This window comes from Anomaloglossus baeobatrachus, chromosome 6, assembly GCF_048569485.1.
Source record: "Anomaloglossus baeobatrachus isolate aAnoBae1 chromosome 6, aAnoBae1.hap1, whole genome shotgun sequence".
Classification (NCBI taxonomy): Eukaryota; Metazoa; Chordata; class Amphibia; order Anura; family Aromobatidae; genus Anomaloglossus; species Anomaloglossus baeobatrachus.
The window spans coordinates 476,038,435-476,053,823 of record NC_134358.1 but is presented as its reverse complement, the minus strand read 5'-3'; the positions used below and the strand labels follow the sequence as shown (position 1 = coordinate 476,053,823).

Here is a 15,389-nt window from a genome sequence, read left to right as displayed (position 1 = left end):
AAAAAATAGAAAAATCAATAATGTTAATGATTTTTCTTTTTTGGGCCTGAAGAAGGGACTTGAGCACTGAAACGCATAGACCTATAATATAAAATAAATTACTTTAATGAATTAACAATCTTCCTCCTTTTTGGCGACAGCGCGGCATTAACCCCGCTTCTCTCCAGCACTGAAAAATTGGGAACAATAAAAGCAAGTGTTGTACATGGAAGGATTATATTTCTGCTTGGACAGAAAGCACAAAGAAATAAATAGAACAAATATTTCACTTTCCCCAGTTTAATTCTGCAAGTACAACCTGACCTCAGGGAGAATGGCTTTATACACAGGAGCACAGGGAGAGGAACAAGCAGCAATTCTATACTAATGCCCGAAAAGGCGATGGTTACACGCCGAGCATTAAATCGACAGCGGTGAGCTGCAACCCATGACGTCTCCACTGCTGCTAGCCGTCCACATTAGATCTGCATGTAAACTAGTAAAAAAAATAAGTATTGGAAAATAATCCTCCAAAAGCAAACACCAGGGCAGGAGTTACAGGGTGGCACACTAAGCAACGGTCCAGTGCCTTAATATGTATGGTAACTACCAGTACTAAATGCCACTCTGAATCAGCCAGCAGTGCATTATTTAAAGGAAATTCATCACCAGATGTAATCTGACAGCAGCACAATGCAGGGACAGAGACCCTGATTCCAACAATGTAGCTCTTAAAGGGGTGGTTCACTACTCAGCATTAATGGTCACATCGCTATAAATCTCTTAGGGAAGGCTGTTCTCAAATACCTTGTATAGTACATTCTTGCCTCTGAGTGTCACTATTGCGGTCCGCTCATCCTCATGAACTGACCCCCGGGCTCTGGGATCTCTGAGATCTGGTGATGTCACATCAACTTCCAGTTGATCCAACATCAACGAGCCCGGCTGCAGTCTCCCTGAGTGACTGGACTGTGGGCGGAGTTTCACCGCTGGTCACAGCCCAACATCACTACCGATTGCAGCTCTATGCAGAGAAGGACAGAGCGCACGACATGCTGGGCTGTGATGAGCGGTGAAACTCGGCCCACAGCCCAGCCACTCAGGGAGACTGGGGCAGCCTCGGTGATTTCGGGTCCTCTGGAAGTTGACGTGACATCACCGGATCTCAGAGGTCACGGAGCCCGGTGGTCATGTGATGGGGATGTGCGTATCACAATAGCGCTGCTCAGAGTCAGAATTTACTACACAAGGTATTAGAGAAAAGCCTTCCCTATGAGATTTACATTGATGTGGCCACTAATACTGAGTAATGAACCATCCCTTTAATGTACTGGGTGCAGCAGTTTTGATAGAATAACATTTTTCTTTGCTTACACAGATTACATAGCAAAAACGTGCTGACTGATTCCTTTTAAGAGTTGAAATTCAATATTATGTGGAAACTAGTGTATATGGGATTCTCTAGGCTCTTAAAAGGTGTTTTCTAGGACTTCATCTAGGATAGGTCATCATTATAAAATTGGTGGGGGGTCCACATCTGATTCTGGGCACCCCTTACCAATGACTGTGCCATGCACACACTAGAAGTGGCACAGGTCTGTACATTCTGTACAAGCTTTATCAAAGTCATTTGCATGTGGAGTGGCATAAAGTACTGTGTTACTTACTGCAAGCTCTGTCCCATTCACTTTAACAGGAAAGACCATGCAGTACCATTTACAGCCACTACACAATGTATGGCGCTGTTCTACTTCCGATGCAATGCAGGGCACCTTAAACCAGTCCATCAATGAAGGTCTAGGAAAACACCCTGAAAGGTATAATTTAGGCCTTAAGAGTAATTACATGGATTATACATAGATTTTGTCAGTATATTGAATTATTATTAGAGTTGAGCGGATAGTGAAAAATCCGTGTCTGGCGGGTTGAGAAAGAAGTCCGGATCCGATCGGCCCTATATATGTCAATAGGGAGTGGAATCCGGGGACGAGAGAGAGTGAGAGAGTGAGAGTGAGGGGGGGGGGGGGGGGGGGGAAAGAAGAAGAAGGATCCGGATCGTGCACCTGGAATCCCGCGTCCGGGTTGGACTCGGATCGGGTACTCAAACCATGCGGATCCGGATTTTGCCGATCCGGATCCGCTCAACACATTATTATGTTGGTAGAAATTATTTGAAGAAAATATCTTAGATGGAACCAAACTTTCGCAGGTTCCCATTTTCAATAAAGTCAAGTCTCTAAATTTTGGTTATCCTCCAGTTCTAAGGGTACAGTCACACTTTAACGACGCTCCAGCGATCCCACCAGCGATGTGAGCTGGTCAGGATCGCTGGTGCGTCGCTACATGGTCGCTGGTGAGCAGTCAATCAGACAGATCTCACCAGCGACGCGTGGAAGCGATGCTGCGCTTGGTAACTAAGGTAAATATCGGGTAACCAAGCGAAGCACTTCGCTTGGTTACCAGCGCACACCGCTTAGTGCTGGCTCCCTGCACTCGTAGCCAGAGTACACATCGGGTTAATAAGCAAACCGCTTTGCTTATTTACCCGATGTGTACTCCGGCTACGTGTGCACGGAGCCAGCACTGGCAGCCTTAGAGCGGCATACGCTAGTAAACCAAGGTAAATATCAGGTAACCAAGCAAAGGGCTTTGCTTGGTTACCTGATATTTACCTTGGTTACAGCTTACCGCAGGCTATCAGAAGCCGGCTCCCTGCATATTCAGATCGTTGCTCTCTCGCTGTCAAACACAGCGATGTGTGCTTAACAGTGGGAGAGCAATGTCCAAAAAATGAACCAGCACTGTGTGTAACGAGCAGCGATTTCACAGCAGGGGCCAGATCGCTGCTCAGTGTCACACACAGTGAGATCGCTAATGAGGTTACTGGTGCGTCACAAAAACCGTGACTCAGCAGCAATCTCGCTATGTGAGAAGTACCCCTTAGTCTTTAGAATGGAAAATACATTCCTAATAGTCGTGGGTGTCGGCAGAGATCAATCATTAATTTGTTTGTTTATTGATTGCTATGAAAACTAATGAGAGGAACATAAACCGCTACCTGTAAGGAGCCTTTAGCATCTTTGTTGTTGCCTTTTGTCCTCCACTTCTTCCTGTGTATTCCTTTCTCTTTCTTGGGACTTTCAAAAGCACCGACCTTCCACAACACATCAAGAGCAGATATTAGAAGAACGGCTTCCAGGAAATCTAACACTTACCAAGAAGCAGCTACACACAAACGTACAAAACCACAAACCAAAGCCTCAATCTACACAGCTAAATTAGAGTCATAAAAGGCATTGCACTATGTGTGGAGGACGCCTCATGGAGACATTAGTGGGATTGGTACGGTCTCTGCATGATCAATTCTGCATTTAATAGATCAGGAAACATGGGATCTTCACGACCCATTGAAGGTGACCATCTGTCCTTGAGAAAAGGCTCGGTAAGTTTTACAATGTTACATCATTAGATATCAATACATAAAACACCAGGATATTTTATTAAAAAAAAATGCAATTTTTCTCAATGTTAGATGCACTGAAGCCTGAAAGTATGGATTTTGTTTTATTAAAACTAGAATTGGATGAATGAACAAGGGACAGATTAAACATTTCCCTTATATTCCCTTGTTGATTTTCTTGATATAAGCGTGAAAGTATCCCCTACATAAGAGAGCCTGTATCTCCTGAATGTGATCTCCATGGGGTCCAAGACCTAAAAGTACGTGAATGTTGCATGAGTGGAGCGAGGGTCGTGCACACAAACTACCATTCCATTCACACAGTATTTTGGGCCTCCCATTCTCTGGATTGTTGGGAGTCCTAGCCTTCAGGCCCATAGCTTTATGATTTTTATCATCAACCATAAATGTTTTTGTGGGATAGACACTTCAATTTAAATGCCATACCACATACTATATATGATCTGTCTACAGTAAAAAACATTCAGCATCCAATTTTAGAGCCTATGTTGGACCCATGTTCACACCTGAAAGGAACGAAAACTGGTCAAACAAACATTACAAGCTTGCTTGGTCTTAAGGCCCTCATATAGATTAGACTGAGGGCCAATGTGCATGTCCTGTAATCATCCGTTATCATAGTTTCGTTAGAAATCCATTTCCAAAAAACTTGTGCAAACACAACTTTTTTGACCGTTGATAAAGAACGTATGCCGGATCAGTTTTTAAAATGTGGAGTCTATCGACAACAGATCTGTTAACGGATTGCTATTTGTCGTCCATTTGTAACAGTTCTGTTAAGTAAACAAAGGATCCGTTACAATGGATGGCTAAATAATCAGTTAACAGATCCGTTGTCTATAGACTCACATGATAAAAAAACGGATCCGGCAGAAAACAGTTTCCCAACAGATCCGTTCTAACGGATGACTACAGATCATACAAACTTGGCCTAAGGGAGTGCTGGCCAACTGGTTGTTGGGGGAATCAGGCAATGCAAATCTTGGAACTAAGGATCATATGGTTCTCCCGAAAATGAGCTACAGGAAAAGATGTCTGTTGGTGGCAGAGCGAGCTCTCCGGCATATGGGAGGGCTGGCTGAGATGGTCGTTGGCCGAAAAATCGGCCAAAGCATTGTTCAGCCGACTGACATTTAAGGTGTATGGTGCCTATCTTCCCGCTTATTGGTTCATAGAACAAATTAACTGGATATTTTGAAATTCTAAAAAATTCACAGCCCAAACTTTTTACCTCACCCCTGATATCTGGAGGATTCGGGACCCCTCCAAACGCACTAGATGGAGGTCCATTGTAGCTTGGGTTATACGGATAATAGGTTGGGAGTTTTATTGAACCAAAAGTAGTGGCCCCCATACACATTCGACTGACGTTCGCAGAAATAGGCAAATATTGGTTGGATTGGCCATCAATCAAATGTGTATGGGGGCTCCAGAGTATCCGCTACTGGAATACTACTCTCTCAGAGAAAAAAGGAATGATCGAACAAACCAAGCGTTCTTGTGTATGTATGGAGTAGATCTCTAACAAGCGACTGGCTGAACGATGATTGGCTAAAAGGCATCTAATGTGTATGGGGGTCTTAAGGTTCTGAACAGGGTCAATTTCTATCATGTTCCTTTTAACTAACAAGGCACAAAATTATGGAACAGGCTACTGAATGCCATGTTGTGGCAAATGCAATAATCAATATAAATGCCATTGACCGTGTTAAACTGAAAGCCTCACTCCATTGGCAAGGATAATACTAACACATAAATGTCACGTTATTGATACAATTCCAGGAAGAATAACAGAGGAACATACAAATGCAGAAATTGTATTCACAAAAATACAAAGTAATCAGGTTGTGTAAAACAGGTGGTAACATTTTAATGATTAAAAATGTAAGTATCAAATCTGAAAAAGCGTCTCCGGATACCTGGATGGCATTTATTGCAGGTGCAGAATACGTCCTATGAAGAACCTCCATGTTTTGAAGAAGTTGACTCATTTCCACCAAATAGATGTGACACTGGGAAAGGTCTGCGGAGCAAAGAACAGCACTGCTGTGACATACCATACTGCCAAGATATTAAAGGCAGAACCCAACAGCCCGGAAACCTACAATTGCTCGCTTGCTGAGATCGGTTATCCTGGCCAAAAACATGCATGATACACAAATACCTATCAATGAGAAGCTTTGATAAAAACAAATATGACTGAAAAAATATCACTCTGTACAATCACACTGTATATTTCTTGTTAAAATAGGGCCCGACCTTGAGTGATTTAGAGGGCGACCTCTTCATAGAGGGTCTGTTAGCTCTCCTGGCATGTCTTGGATTCATATTGAAGACCAATTCTGGGGCACCATATTTTGGAACTCTGTTTTGTGCCGCTCTTCAGTTATTAACTCTGGAGATTTATGAAGCTTTAGGAAAGAACTGGCTCTGCTTAAAGGGGTGATCTAGTCAAGACACAATGAGTACCTAACCTCTGGATCAATATCATAATGGTGGGTGTCCGACATCCAGCACCCCCATCATTCAGTTGTAAAAAGCTCCTGCGGTGGCCAGGTATATATCAGACAATGTTTGGTATTACAAAACAGCTCCTATTTCAGATTAGTACCCGGAAGTGGCCGCTAAGACTAGGTAGTCAATGTTACTGAACTAGACAACCCCTTTACAGATAACAGATGAATATGAAATCTTACTGCGACACGGTGGCTCAGTGGTTAGCACTGCAGTCTTGCAGCGCTGGGGTCCTGGATTCAAATCCCACCAAGGACAACATCTGCAAGGAGTTTGTATGTTCTCCCCGTGTTTGTGTGTTTTCCTCCGGGTACTCCAGTTTCCTCCCACACTCCAAAGACATACAGATAGGGAATTTAGATTGTAAGCATTAATGGGGACAGTGTTGCCAATGTATGTAAAGAACTATGGAATTAAGGGCACTATATAAATTAATATTATTATTACTCGCCAATCACTATAGAAAAAAAATATGCAAATTAGCTGTCTTGCTACTGCTACCTAGGGCATTAACTATTATTACCTATTAGAAGTTACTAGAAGGTTTTGTTTCCTTCCAGAAGTGATCTAATTTGCAAAGAAATATATGAAGCATTGGGGTCACTAGGGGGCATCTCACCACAGTCTGACACAGTCCAATCATAACTGCAGACAGCTTGGCTGAGCTCAGAAGAGAATATGAAAAAGACCCTCTATTTCGGCCAGAAAAAAAAAAAATCGTTTTTAACTATCGGACATCTTACACGTCTGTTTTTACCATTCATTTTTAACATCTAATTTGAATACAAAAAACGAAAACAGTAAGTGTTTTTTTTTTTTTTTTTACACATTGAGTTTACAGGATGATGGTTTTACAGGGCGGATTAGAAAGGGAGTTTTGTGAAGGTTGCTATCTTGGATGGACTTGACAGGTTCCCTTTAAGCTTCTGAGCTTTTATTTTAAATCCACAGCATGTCAATATAGCGTTTTTCACCCATCAATGGAAAAAAAAATGCCGCAAAAATGCACAGATTTTACACACTGTTTTTCCTGCCAACACTCTGGGTTTTGGTGCAGAAACAGTTTTTCTCACCCATGTGCAGTCAGTTTGTAAAACAGACAGACACTGACCCATGGGATTTATTTCATTCTTAGAAATGACCCTTGTGTCTGTTCCATTAGGCTGCTTTCACACATCCGGTTTTTTCAGTGCGGCTCAATCCGGCTCAAAAACCTATGCAACGGATGCGACGAAAAAAACCGTATCCGTTGCATAAGTTTTTCCATGCAGCCCGTCCGTTTTTTGACGGATGCGGCTTGATACGGAGCATGCGCAGTGCAAAAAACCTGCTGACAGAGTCCCTTTAATGAAAAACTACAAACTGATGTGAGTCTGTGCCCTCTGGTGTTGTAGGGACTCACCCAGTTGCCATTTTAGTTATACATTTCCAGGAAGAATAACAGAAGAACGACATAATGCAGAGTTCTAAGAAAAGATGTGCCAGCATTGTGATCTCATGGGAAAGGCAAGAATGTATAAGTGGAGAGCGGATTTGTTTTCTATATTCCTCATGGATAGGATGGAGGTCTTACACTGGGTAATATGAAGACAGTGGCAATAACTGCCTCATACATGGAGAAATAGTACATTATGTGCAATGATGATTATCGGGTAATTTCTGATTCATTGAGGACATTCAAAGCCACTAGCAAAATAAAGCCTGCATATTAAAGTAGAACGAAATAAGTGCCATGGCGTCACGCTCTCCGCAATTTATTCTACTCCATCTGTTATACAATAAATAAACATGTTAGAAATTGTAATACAATGAAGGGAGGAGAAGTGCTGCCCAGGCAGCCAAGCACGGGAAAAATAACCGCACCACTATAAATCAGATTAATTATTTATCGTGCTTTCCTGCAATGGCGCCACAATGTAGTTAGCTACCTTTAGCACATTTATCCATATCATCGTTAGACTGGAGCCAGGCTGGAACTTTGCTTTCATTATTTAAACAGGGAAAGTTTAGGCCCCCCGCCAGCTTCAGCGAATTCTGCCTGGTGAATGGAGTTTCCTGTGATCGTTAGAAAGAAATCACACATCAGTCAAGGTCTATTAATGAGCTGCGCAAGAGCTGGATATTCTCAATATATGTTACGCCACATTACACAAGAGAACTTGATTAATAAAACACGTCATGAATAGTAATGGGCGGACCCAAAGATACCAGGATCGGCAGGTCCAACTGGGTTTTAAAAAAAGAAAAAAAACCTGGTTACAGATCGGAATTGATCCAAGATATCTGCCCGGATGCCCGTCCCCATATAAGTCTATGAAGATCATAATCCGGTGCCTTAAAATGATGGTAGATGGGATAGGGGATTAGAGCAGGTGCATTAGACTTTCCAGTCTCCGGCGCAGCTGTAATGCTACTTTCGGAGCTGCTCATTAACCTCATGCATATTTACTGCTTCTCCCGCCCACAGTCAGTCCCAGCGTCTCTGATTGGTTGCAATCAGATGCACCCCCACCCTGTGTAACAGTGTGTCTGACTACTTGCAATCCCAGGCACTATGTGTAAAAATAAATTGAAAAAATTGCCATAGGGTCCCCCATATTATGATACCCAGCAGATAGCGCATACGGCTACAGGCTGCTGCCCCCACCCGTGCGCTTATCTTGGCTGTGTATCAAAATAAGAGGGACCGTGTGCATTTTTATTTAAAGAAGTATTTTAAAAAAAATCGGTGTGTGATCCCCAACAATTTTGATACCCAGCCATGATAAAGTCCGAGAGTATTCTCAGGCTGGGAAGACCCATGGTTATTGCCGCCCCAACCTAAAAATAGCAGCCTGCAGCAGCCCAGGATTGTTGCAACGCAGAGGGCAGGTTATAGCAGGGAGCAGCCACAGTGCAGGAGATAGTAGTCGGACGCCAACTACTATCTCTTATGCACAGGGACCGCCGGATTTGAGGTGTGTAACTGTCGTTACACACAACAAATCCAAGATGGCAGCCCACAGTGTTTGAGTAAAAATATAATTAAATAAAACCTAAATAAACAATTTAATTTTGTATTACAAATAACTGATTCCATAATCAGTAATTATTAATACAAAATTACAAATCACGGCACCTTCCCTTTATCATTTATGAAGAGTAACCAAGAATGTACAACGAAATAGCCATAAACGCACAACAAAACAGCCAAAAATGCACAACTAAATAGCCAAAAAATGCATAATTAGCTAAAAATGCATAACTAAATCGCCAAAAAATGCACATCTAAATAGCTAAAAATGCATAAATAAATAGCTAAAATCCACAGATAAACCATTCCCTGATAATGAAGCATAAAATATACATAGTTACATGGGCTGAAAAAAAGATCTAGGTCCATACACTTTTTTGTCACTAAATCATTTATAACCAACAATGTTGTGTGTACTGAGGAAATCATCCAGCCCTTTTTTAAAAGCTGTTATAGTGTCTGCCATTACTACGGTACCTCTTGCGGTAGGGCATTCCACATTCGGCTCATACGTGAGACATAAAAGATCAATGTAATTACTTACCTGTGGACTGGCAATAGGGTCAAAACTGGAAGCGGATTCTGTGGCTGAGAGAAGTGGGTAAAACGGAGTATTTATATCATGGGGAAACACAGAAATTTCATTCTGACGAAAAAGACGATGATCACGGAGTTTCAGTACCCAGTCCTCAAAGACCTCCGGAGGTTTCACCTGTAGGAGATCACAAAAACAAAAAATGCCATTAAAGGAGCATAATAATTGAAAATCACAAAAAAAAAACTAAAGTAAAGAGTATGTTCTTCCCTCTCTTTTTACTATTTTTCTCAGACGGCTAGCTAATCTATGTTTTTAAGGTAAGCTAGAAGGCAAAAAAAATTATGGCAGCCATTACGTCTTCTACATGGGGCATCGCCTGACTCTTCTCGGCTCTTTAAAGTGTAACGGTCTTTTCAGGAGAACTTGCAGTAGAATGTCTGTGTGTCTCTGGCTTCTTCCCCTTTACGCCATAGAATTTTAGAGGCACCAACTGCTATCTTCTCTCTCAGTAATGGGAAAGTCTGTCTTCACTGAAGACACATTTTACCCGGAATTGAGAATATTGAGAATTAAAAGGGAACCTGACAGCTGATACATGTGCTAGATCCTCAGCCGCAGGTATCAGACCATGGCTGCATGATTTCAGCTATATATGTTTAACTCAAATTCTGCACTATTTCTGATAAAAACAGTTTAATAGCAGCCAAGGTCAGAACCGCATGGCAGACTAGTCAGACAGGCCGGTCTTCAACGGCTTCTCCCCACCCACTACTCAGGAGTGACCAGTCTATCCCTGTATGCGTGGGAGAAAGTCCTATCCCTTAAAGGCGGGGGAAAAGCCTCCAAGGATATGCCTGTCTGACTAGTCTCCCATGTGGCTCAGGCCCTGGCTACTATTAAACTACATTTTTCTCTTAAAACAGTGTAGCATTTTAGAGTTAAAGGGGTGGTCCGAAGTCAAACTAAATTTCCATTTAAATCCCTATCTATTTAGGACCGTAATCTAAGCTATTTTCGAATATACTTGTGCTATACATTCCCTACCGTTCCCCAACTACACTAACTGCTATTGTATTTTTTTTTTCCATCTGCTGTCTGATGACGTTTCGTTTAAGAATCCCAATACTGTCACATTCACAGCCCCTGCCTTCTACTGGAAACGAAGCACCATCAGTGAAGGATTTTTCAGGGTCTGCTTCGTCCTTGCCGTGTCCCTCCTTGCTTGCTGTGCACTGTACGATCTGCACAGTGACATTGTCCACTCTGTTGTCGGCTCAGAACAGTAAATAAGCTGCCAGCAGCAGGGCAGTGTCAATACCTGGGATTCAGGAGACTAGCGCCGACCCCGCTAGTGATGTCACAAGCATATCAGAAAACAGCCTAGATTACGGCCCTACATATATTGGGATTCAGTTTGACTTTGGATCATCCCTTTATAAACATATACAGCTGAAATCATGCAGCCACGTCTGATCCATGCTGTATGGTTTTCTTTAAAGGAGGAGGAAGAGTTCTCTTAAAATATATTACATGTGCATTATTGCTTTATAACAAAAAACAAAATGCAATGGTTAATCTTTAAGGATGATGGGATAGCCCATGTCTACATACCCTATTAGGACCAGACTGAAGAGCTGCTGGGTTAAAATGACTCTTGCTCTGCAGACCCTCCATCACGGAAGTTCCACAACTCCAGTCCTCAAGGCCCACCAACAGATCAGGTTTTCAGAATTTCCTTAGCATTGCAGAGGTGATAGAATTAGGTGAATAATACTAAAATAATCCCCAAAACATGATCTGTTGGTGGTCCTTAAGGACTAGTGGAACACAATTTTAGGGTCATGCTCAGTATATAATGCTACATTTTCCCAGAGAACGTTTAGGAATCTGGACCTACTGCGATTAGGTGGCTTCTATTTATAAAGGCATCGTCTTCATGAACACTTGCATAGTTAGAGCCATGTAGATGGTAGTGACCATAACACGTGCTAAAACCCCTTCACAGTTTTTCCTGCTCCGCGTCTCACCCGGCACCCATTGTGCGTGGAACTGAAACACTGATCCATTCAAGTGAATAGGGCTGGCTACACCTCCTTGCCAAGCCGGTGGCCCCTTTATTCCAGACACCCACCAAAAAAAAATAGATTCTTAACTCCTTCCTGACTTTGACATATATTTTGGCTGCGGAAGTATGACCCAGGTGAGCCTGTTCTGTACATGGTGGGTGCTGGTGGCCCATAGGTGGAGCTAACAATTTAACCGATTATATGCTGCAGTCTGTGTAAACACTGGGTGCCAGTGGGATGTTTTGAATTCGCAAGCCTAATGAAGGCCCCTGTCATCCTTGTACTTACACGTCAGGTAGGGCTCCAAAGGAGATTGCGAAAATGACAACTCACTGTAAATGGAGTGATGATGTCCCAACACAGATGTGTGATCACTACAGCCTATGATTGGCAACAGTGTAACCTGTCCCTGTGTTTTTGGATGTCACTGTTTTCACAGAAACTAGTGACGTAGGACTAGTGTGAGAAGGAACAGCAAGAATAAGAATTGGTAAGGGGGTATGCAATTTTTTTATTCTTTCATACTATTCTGAGCATTTTTCAAACTAATTTCTCTGCTGGAAAAAAAACTGATAGCTCTAGATGGCAGAGTAATTTGTTTATATGAAAAATTGTCCAAAGACATCCACAGGGGGAAATTGGTGACAGAGCTAGCTGTAGAATTTTTGTCATTCTTTTTTATTGAAAGCCCCAGTATTTGTGTAATGGTCCAAAGCCCTTGGTGTGCATCTGAAAAGAACTATTTTTTTGCTACAATCAGCTTTAAAAGCCATCTGGTTGGGTTCGGTGAAGGGTAATCATAGAGACTAACTTGCTGTTTTCCCACCTGCTCTGGCTCAGAATTTGGGAGAGTTCATAAAGTTGTTTACTAGCTGAGAGCGGCGGTGAATGAAATCACACAGAAATGTGTGCACAAGATCGTCTGTTAGCCGACAGATGCCAACCTCCCCGTGATGAATCTACCGAGAGGAAAAAGCTGTAACAAAAATTGCTGAAATTACGGCTGTCATAATAAATCTGATGAAGGAAATGCCACATTTCATCTGCTTTACTGGTGACGATAAAATGCTCGAAAACAAAAATCAGAACAACTACGAAAATATACCCAACCGGCGTCCTTCTCACACAGAATGAATCCTATAAGAAACACCCTTCAGAAAGTGCTTAGTGGAGATCATTTTCTTTTTGGGTAAACTTAAAAATATACTAATACTAGCTGTAGTACCCGGACGCTGACCGGGATAGTAACTGTCTCTCTTTCCCTCTGTCTCTGTCTCTTTCCCTCTGTCTCTGTCTCTTTCACTCTGTCTCTGAAAGAGACAGAGACAGAGTGAAAGAGACAGAGACAGAGTGAAAGAGACAGAGACAGAGTGAAAGAGACAGAGACAGAGTGAAAGAGACAGAGACAAAGAGACAGAGTGAAAGAGACAGAGTGAAAGAGACAGAGTGAAAGAGACAGAGTGAAAGAGACAGAGTGAAAGAGACAGAGTGAAAGAGACAGAGTGAAAGAGACAGAGTGAAAGAGACAGAGTGAAAGAGACAGAGTGAAAGAGACAGAGTGAAAGAGACAGAGTGAAAGAGACAGAGTGAAAGAGACAGAGTGAAAGAGACAGAGTGAAAGAGACAGAGTGAAAGAGACAGAGTGAAAGAGACAGAGTGAAAGAGACAGAGTGAAAGAGACAGAGTGAAAGAGACAGAGTGAAAGAGACAGAGTGAAAGAGACAGAGTGAAAGAGACAGAGTGAAAGAGACAGAGTGAAAGAGACAAAGTGAAAGAGACAAAGTGAAAGAGACAAAGTGAAAGAGACAGAGTGAAAGAGACAGAGTGAAAGAGACAGAGTGAAAGAGACAGAGTGAAAGAGACAGAGTGAAAGAGACAGAGTGAAAGAGACAGAGTGAAAGAGACAGAGTGAAAGAGACAGAGTGAAAGAGACAGAGTGAAAGAGACAGAGTGAAAGAGACAGAGTGAAAGAGACAGAGTGAAAGAGACACTCTGTCTCTGTCTCTTTCCCTGTCTGTCTGCCTCTGTCTGTCTTTGACTGTCTGTCTCTTTCTATCTGTGTCTCTCTCTATCCGTCTCCCCACATCTTATTACCTCACATATAAGCTTCTTATACTATGAAGGTCCATTGTTCCTATAGCAACCAATTACAGCTCCTATTAATAACCTTATAGCTCGCAGCTCCTATGACTTTAATGGAGGCACGTTTTTTGGTGTGTAACTGTAAAGTATGGGGTTACATTTCCCAGTCTATGATGTTCCCTGAGTTACATAGGGTGTCTGTGCAAAAATTTGTGATTGTAAATACGACCGTGCGGATTCCTTTAGCGGACATACACACACACATACACTCAGCGTTATATATTAGATAAATTCAGGTTAAACTTGGAGCTTAAAGGGAACCTGTCAGGTCTCCTAGGCCCCTAACCTAGTAGCAGGCATGTGTGTGGGCCAAAATTCCCAGCCTAATCATCCCTGTCTTATGCGGTTGTCCAAACCGATGTTTAAAAAAAAAAAAATGATTAGAAGGTTAGTTTCCCTATGCTAATTAGGCTTGTGACTATTCGCTGGGGATTTGACTGCCCTGACTAGTCCGCTCACTAAGCATGTGACATGTTTACAAAAGTAGAGTCTGTGAAGCGCTATAGAAAGCCGCACATGTGTATGACTTTGTCCCCCATTGAGCTTTTATGAAGCCAAGTGTATATGTCCCGGCTTCCAAAAGGCTCACTGTGCATGATTGGAAGTCGTTCGCACTTCCGTTCATGCACATTACGCTTCTATGAAGCTAGGCCACGTACACCCGGCTTCAGAGTAGTGCACATGACTGGAAGTGCAGACAACTTTCGATCACGCGCAGAAGCCAGGACGCATACTCAGGAATCAGAGAAGCTCAATGCTCATGAGGAACAAAGCCGTATTAACACTTGCAGAGATGCCACTTTCGTAAAGCATGTGATCATGCCCACAAGGGAGTGATAACAGGCGTAGTGGACCGACTAGTCGGGGGGAGTCAATGCCCTTGCAACTAGTCACAAGCCTAATTAGCATAGAAAAAAGACTAACCCTATAAATTATTTTTTTAAATCATCGGATTTTGACAAAGGTATATGACAGGGATCGTTAAGAAGGGAATTTCGGACCACACAAGTGCCTGCTGGTAGGTTAGAGAGAATAGGGGACCAGACAGGTTCTCTTTAAAGGGAATTGATTGGTCTGTGGTCCAGCAGCCTGATCTGTTAGCATCAGAATTTATAGTGGTGTGAGTGGTGTGTAAAAAGATTTATTATATCTTGTAAGGGGTAGAGTGAAAGCTTCGTTCTTTACAACTTAAAGGGGTTCTCTGAGTAATGTACTAAAATAATTAATACACATTACAAATTGTTCTAAATACCATCATATAACAAAAAGGTATTCTTTATCCAGTGACCTCTGTCAGGATTCCAAAAAGGCAGCTGCCATAAATCAGGAGCTGTCCTAGGACGCTTGGAAGGACCAGCTTCATTAAAGGGAACAAATCACCAGGATTTTCGTATATAAGCTAAAGCCAGTGCTATACTGGCGCCATCAGGCTGATTTATTTAAATAATTAAATTATTATTTATGTGATTTATTATATTTCTTGGAGAACCCAGAGTCCAGAGGGCAGTCTATCAGTGACTAACCGCTTCTGTTGTAGAACATGGATAAGAAGAACCCACTAGACTTAAAAGGAAATAATAGGCAGAGATTTAAAAGGATGGAATGCAAATTATATTGAATCTTTTCCCAAAAAGCTAAGTTGCATTGTATCAAGTG

At 42.2% G+C, this 15,389-nt stretch overlaps 1 protein-coding gene across 4 annotated transcripts in view; it reads right to left on the bottom strand.

Annotated features, from left to right (window-relative positions):
• Positions 1–15,389, bottom strand: part of OSBPL3 (oxysterol binding protein like 3) — a 297,701-nt gene that overhangs the window by 72,212 nt on the left and 210,100 nt on the right. For all 4 annotated transcript variants that reach the window (XR_012724374.1, XM_075315350.1, XM_075315352.1 and 1 more), the window contains 4 exons: positions 9,532–9,699; positions 7,903–8,029; positions 5,380–5,483; positions 3,038–3,133 (listed from right to left, as the gene is read on the bottom strand). Coding sequence is in view for 3 of the 4 variants with exons in the window: in XM_075315350.1 (XP_075171465.1) it covers positions 3,038–3,133; positions 5,380–5,483; positions 7,903–8,029; positions 9,532–9,699 (495 nt within the window). In the remaining variant the exon portion in view is untranslated. The remainder of the gene's footprint in view (positions 1–3,037; positions 3,134–5,379; positions 5,484–7,902; positions 8,030–9,531; positions 9,700–15,389) is intronic.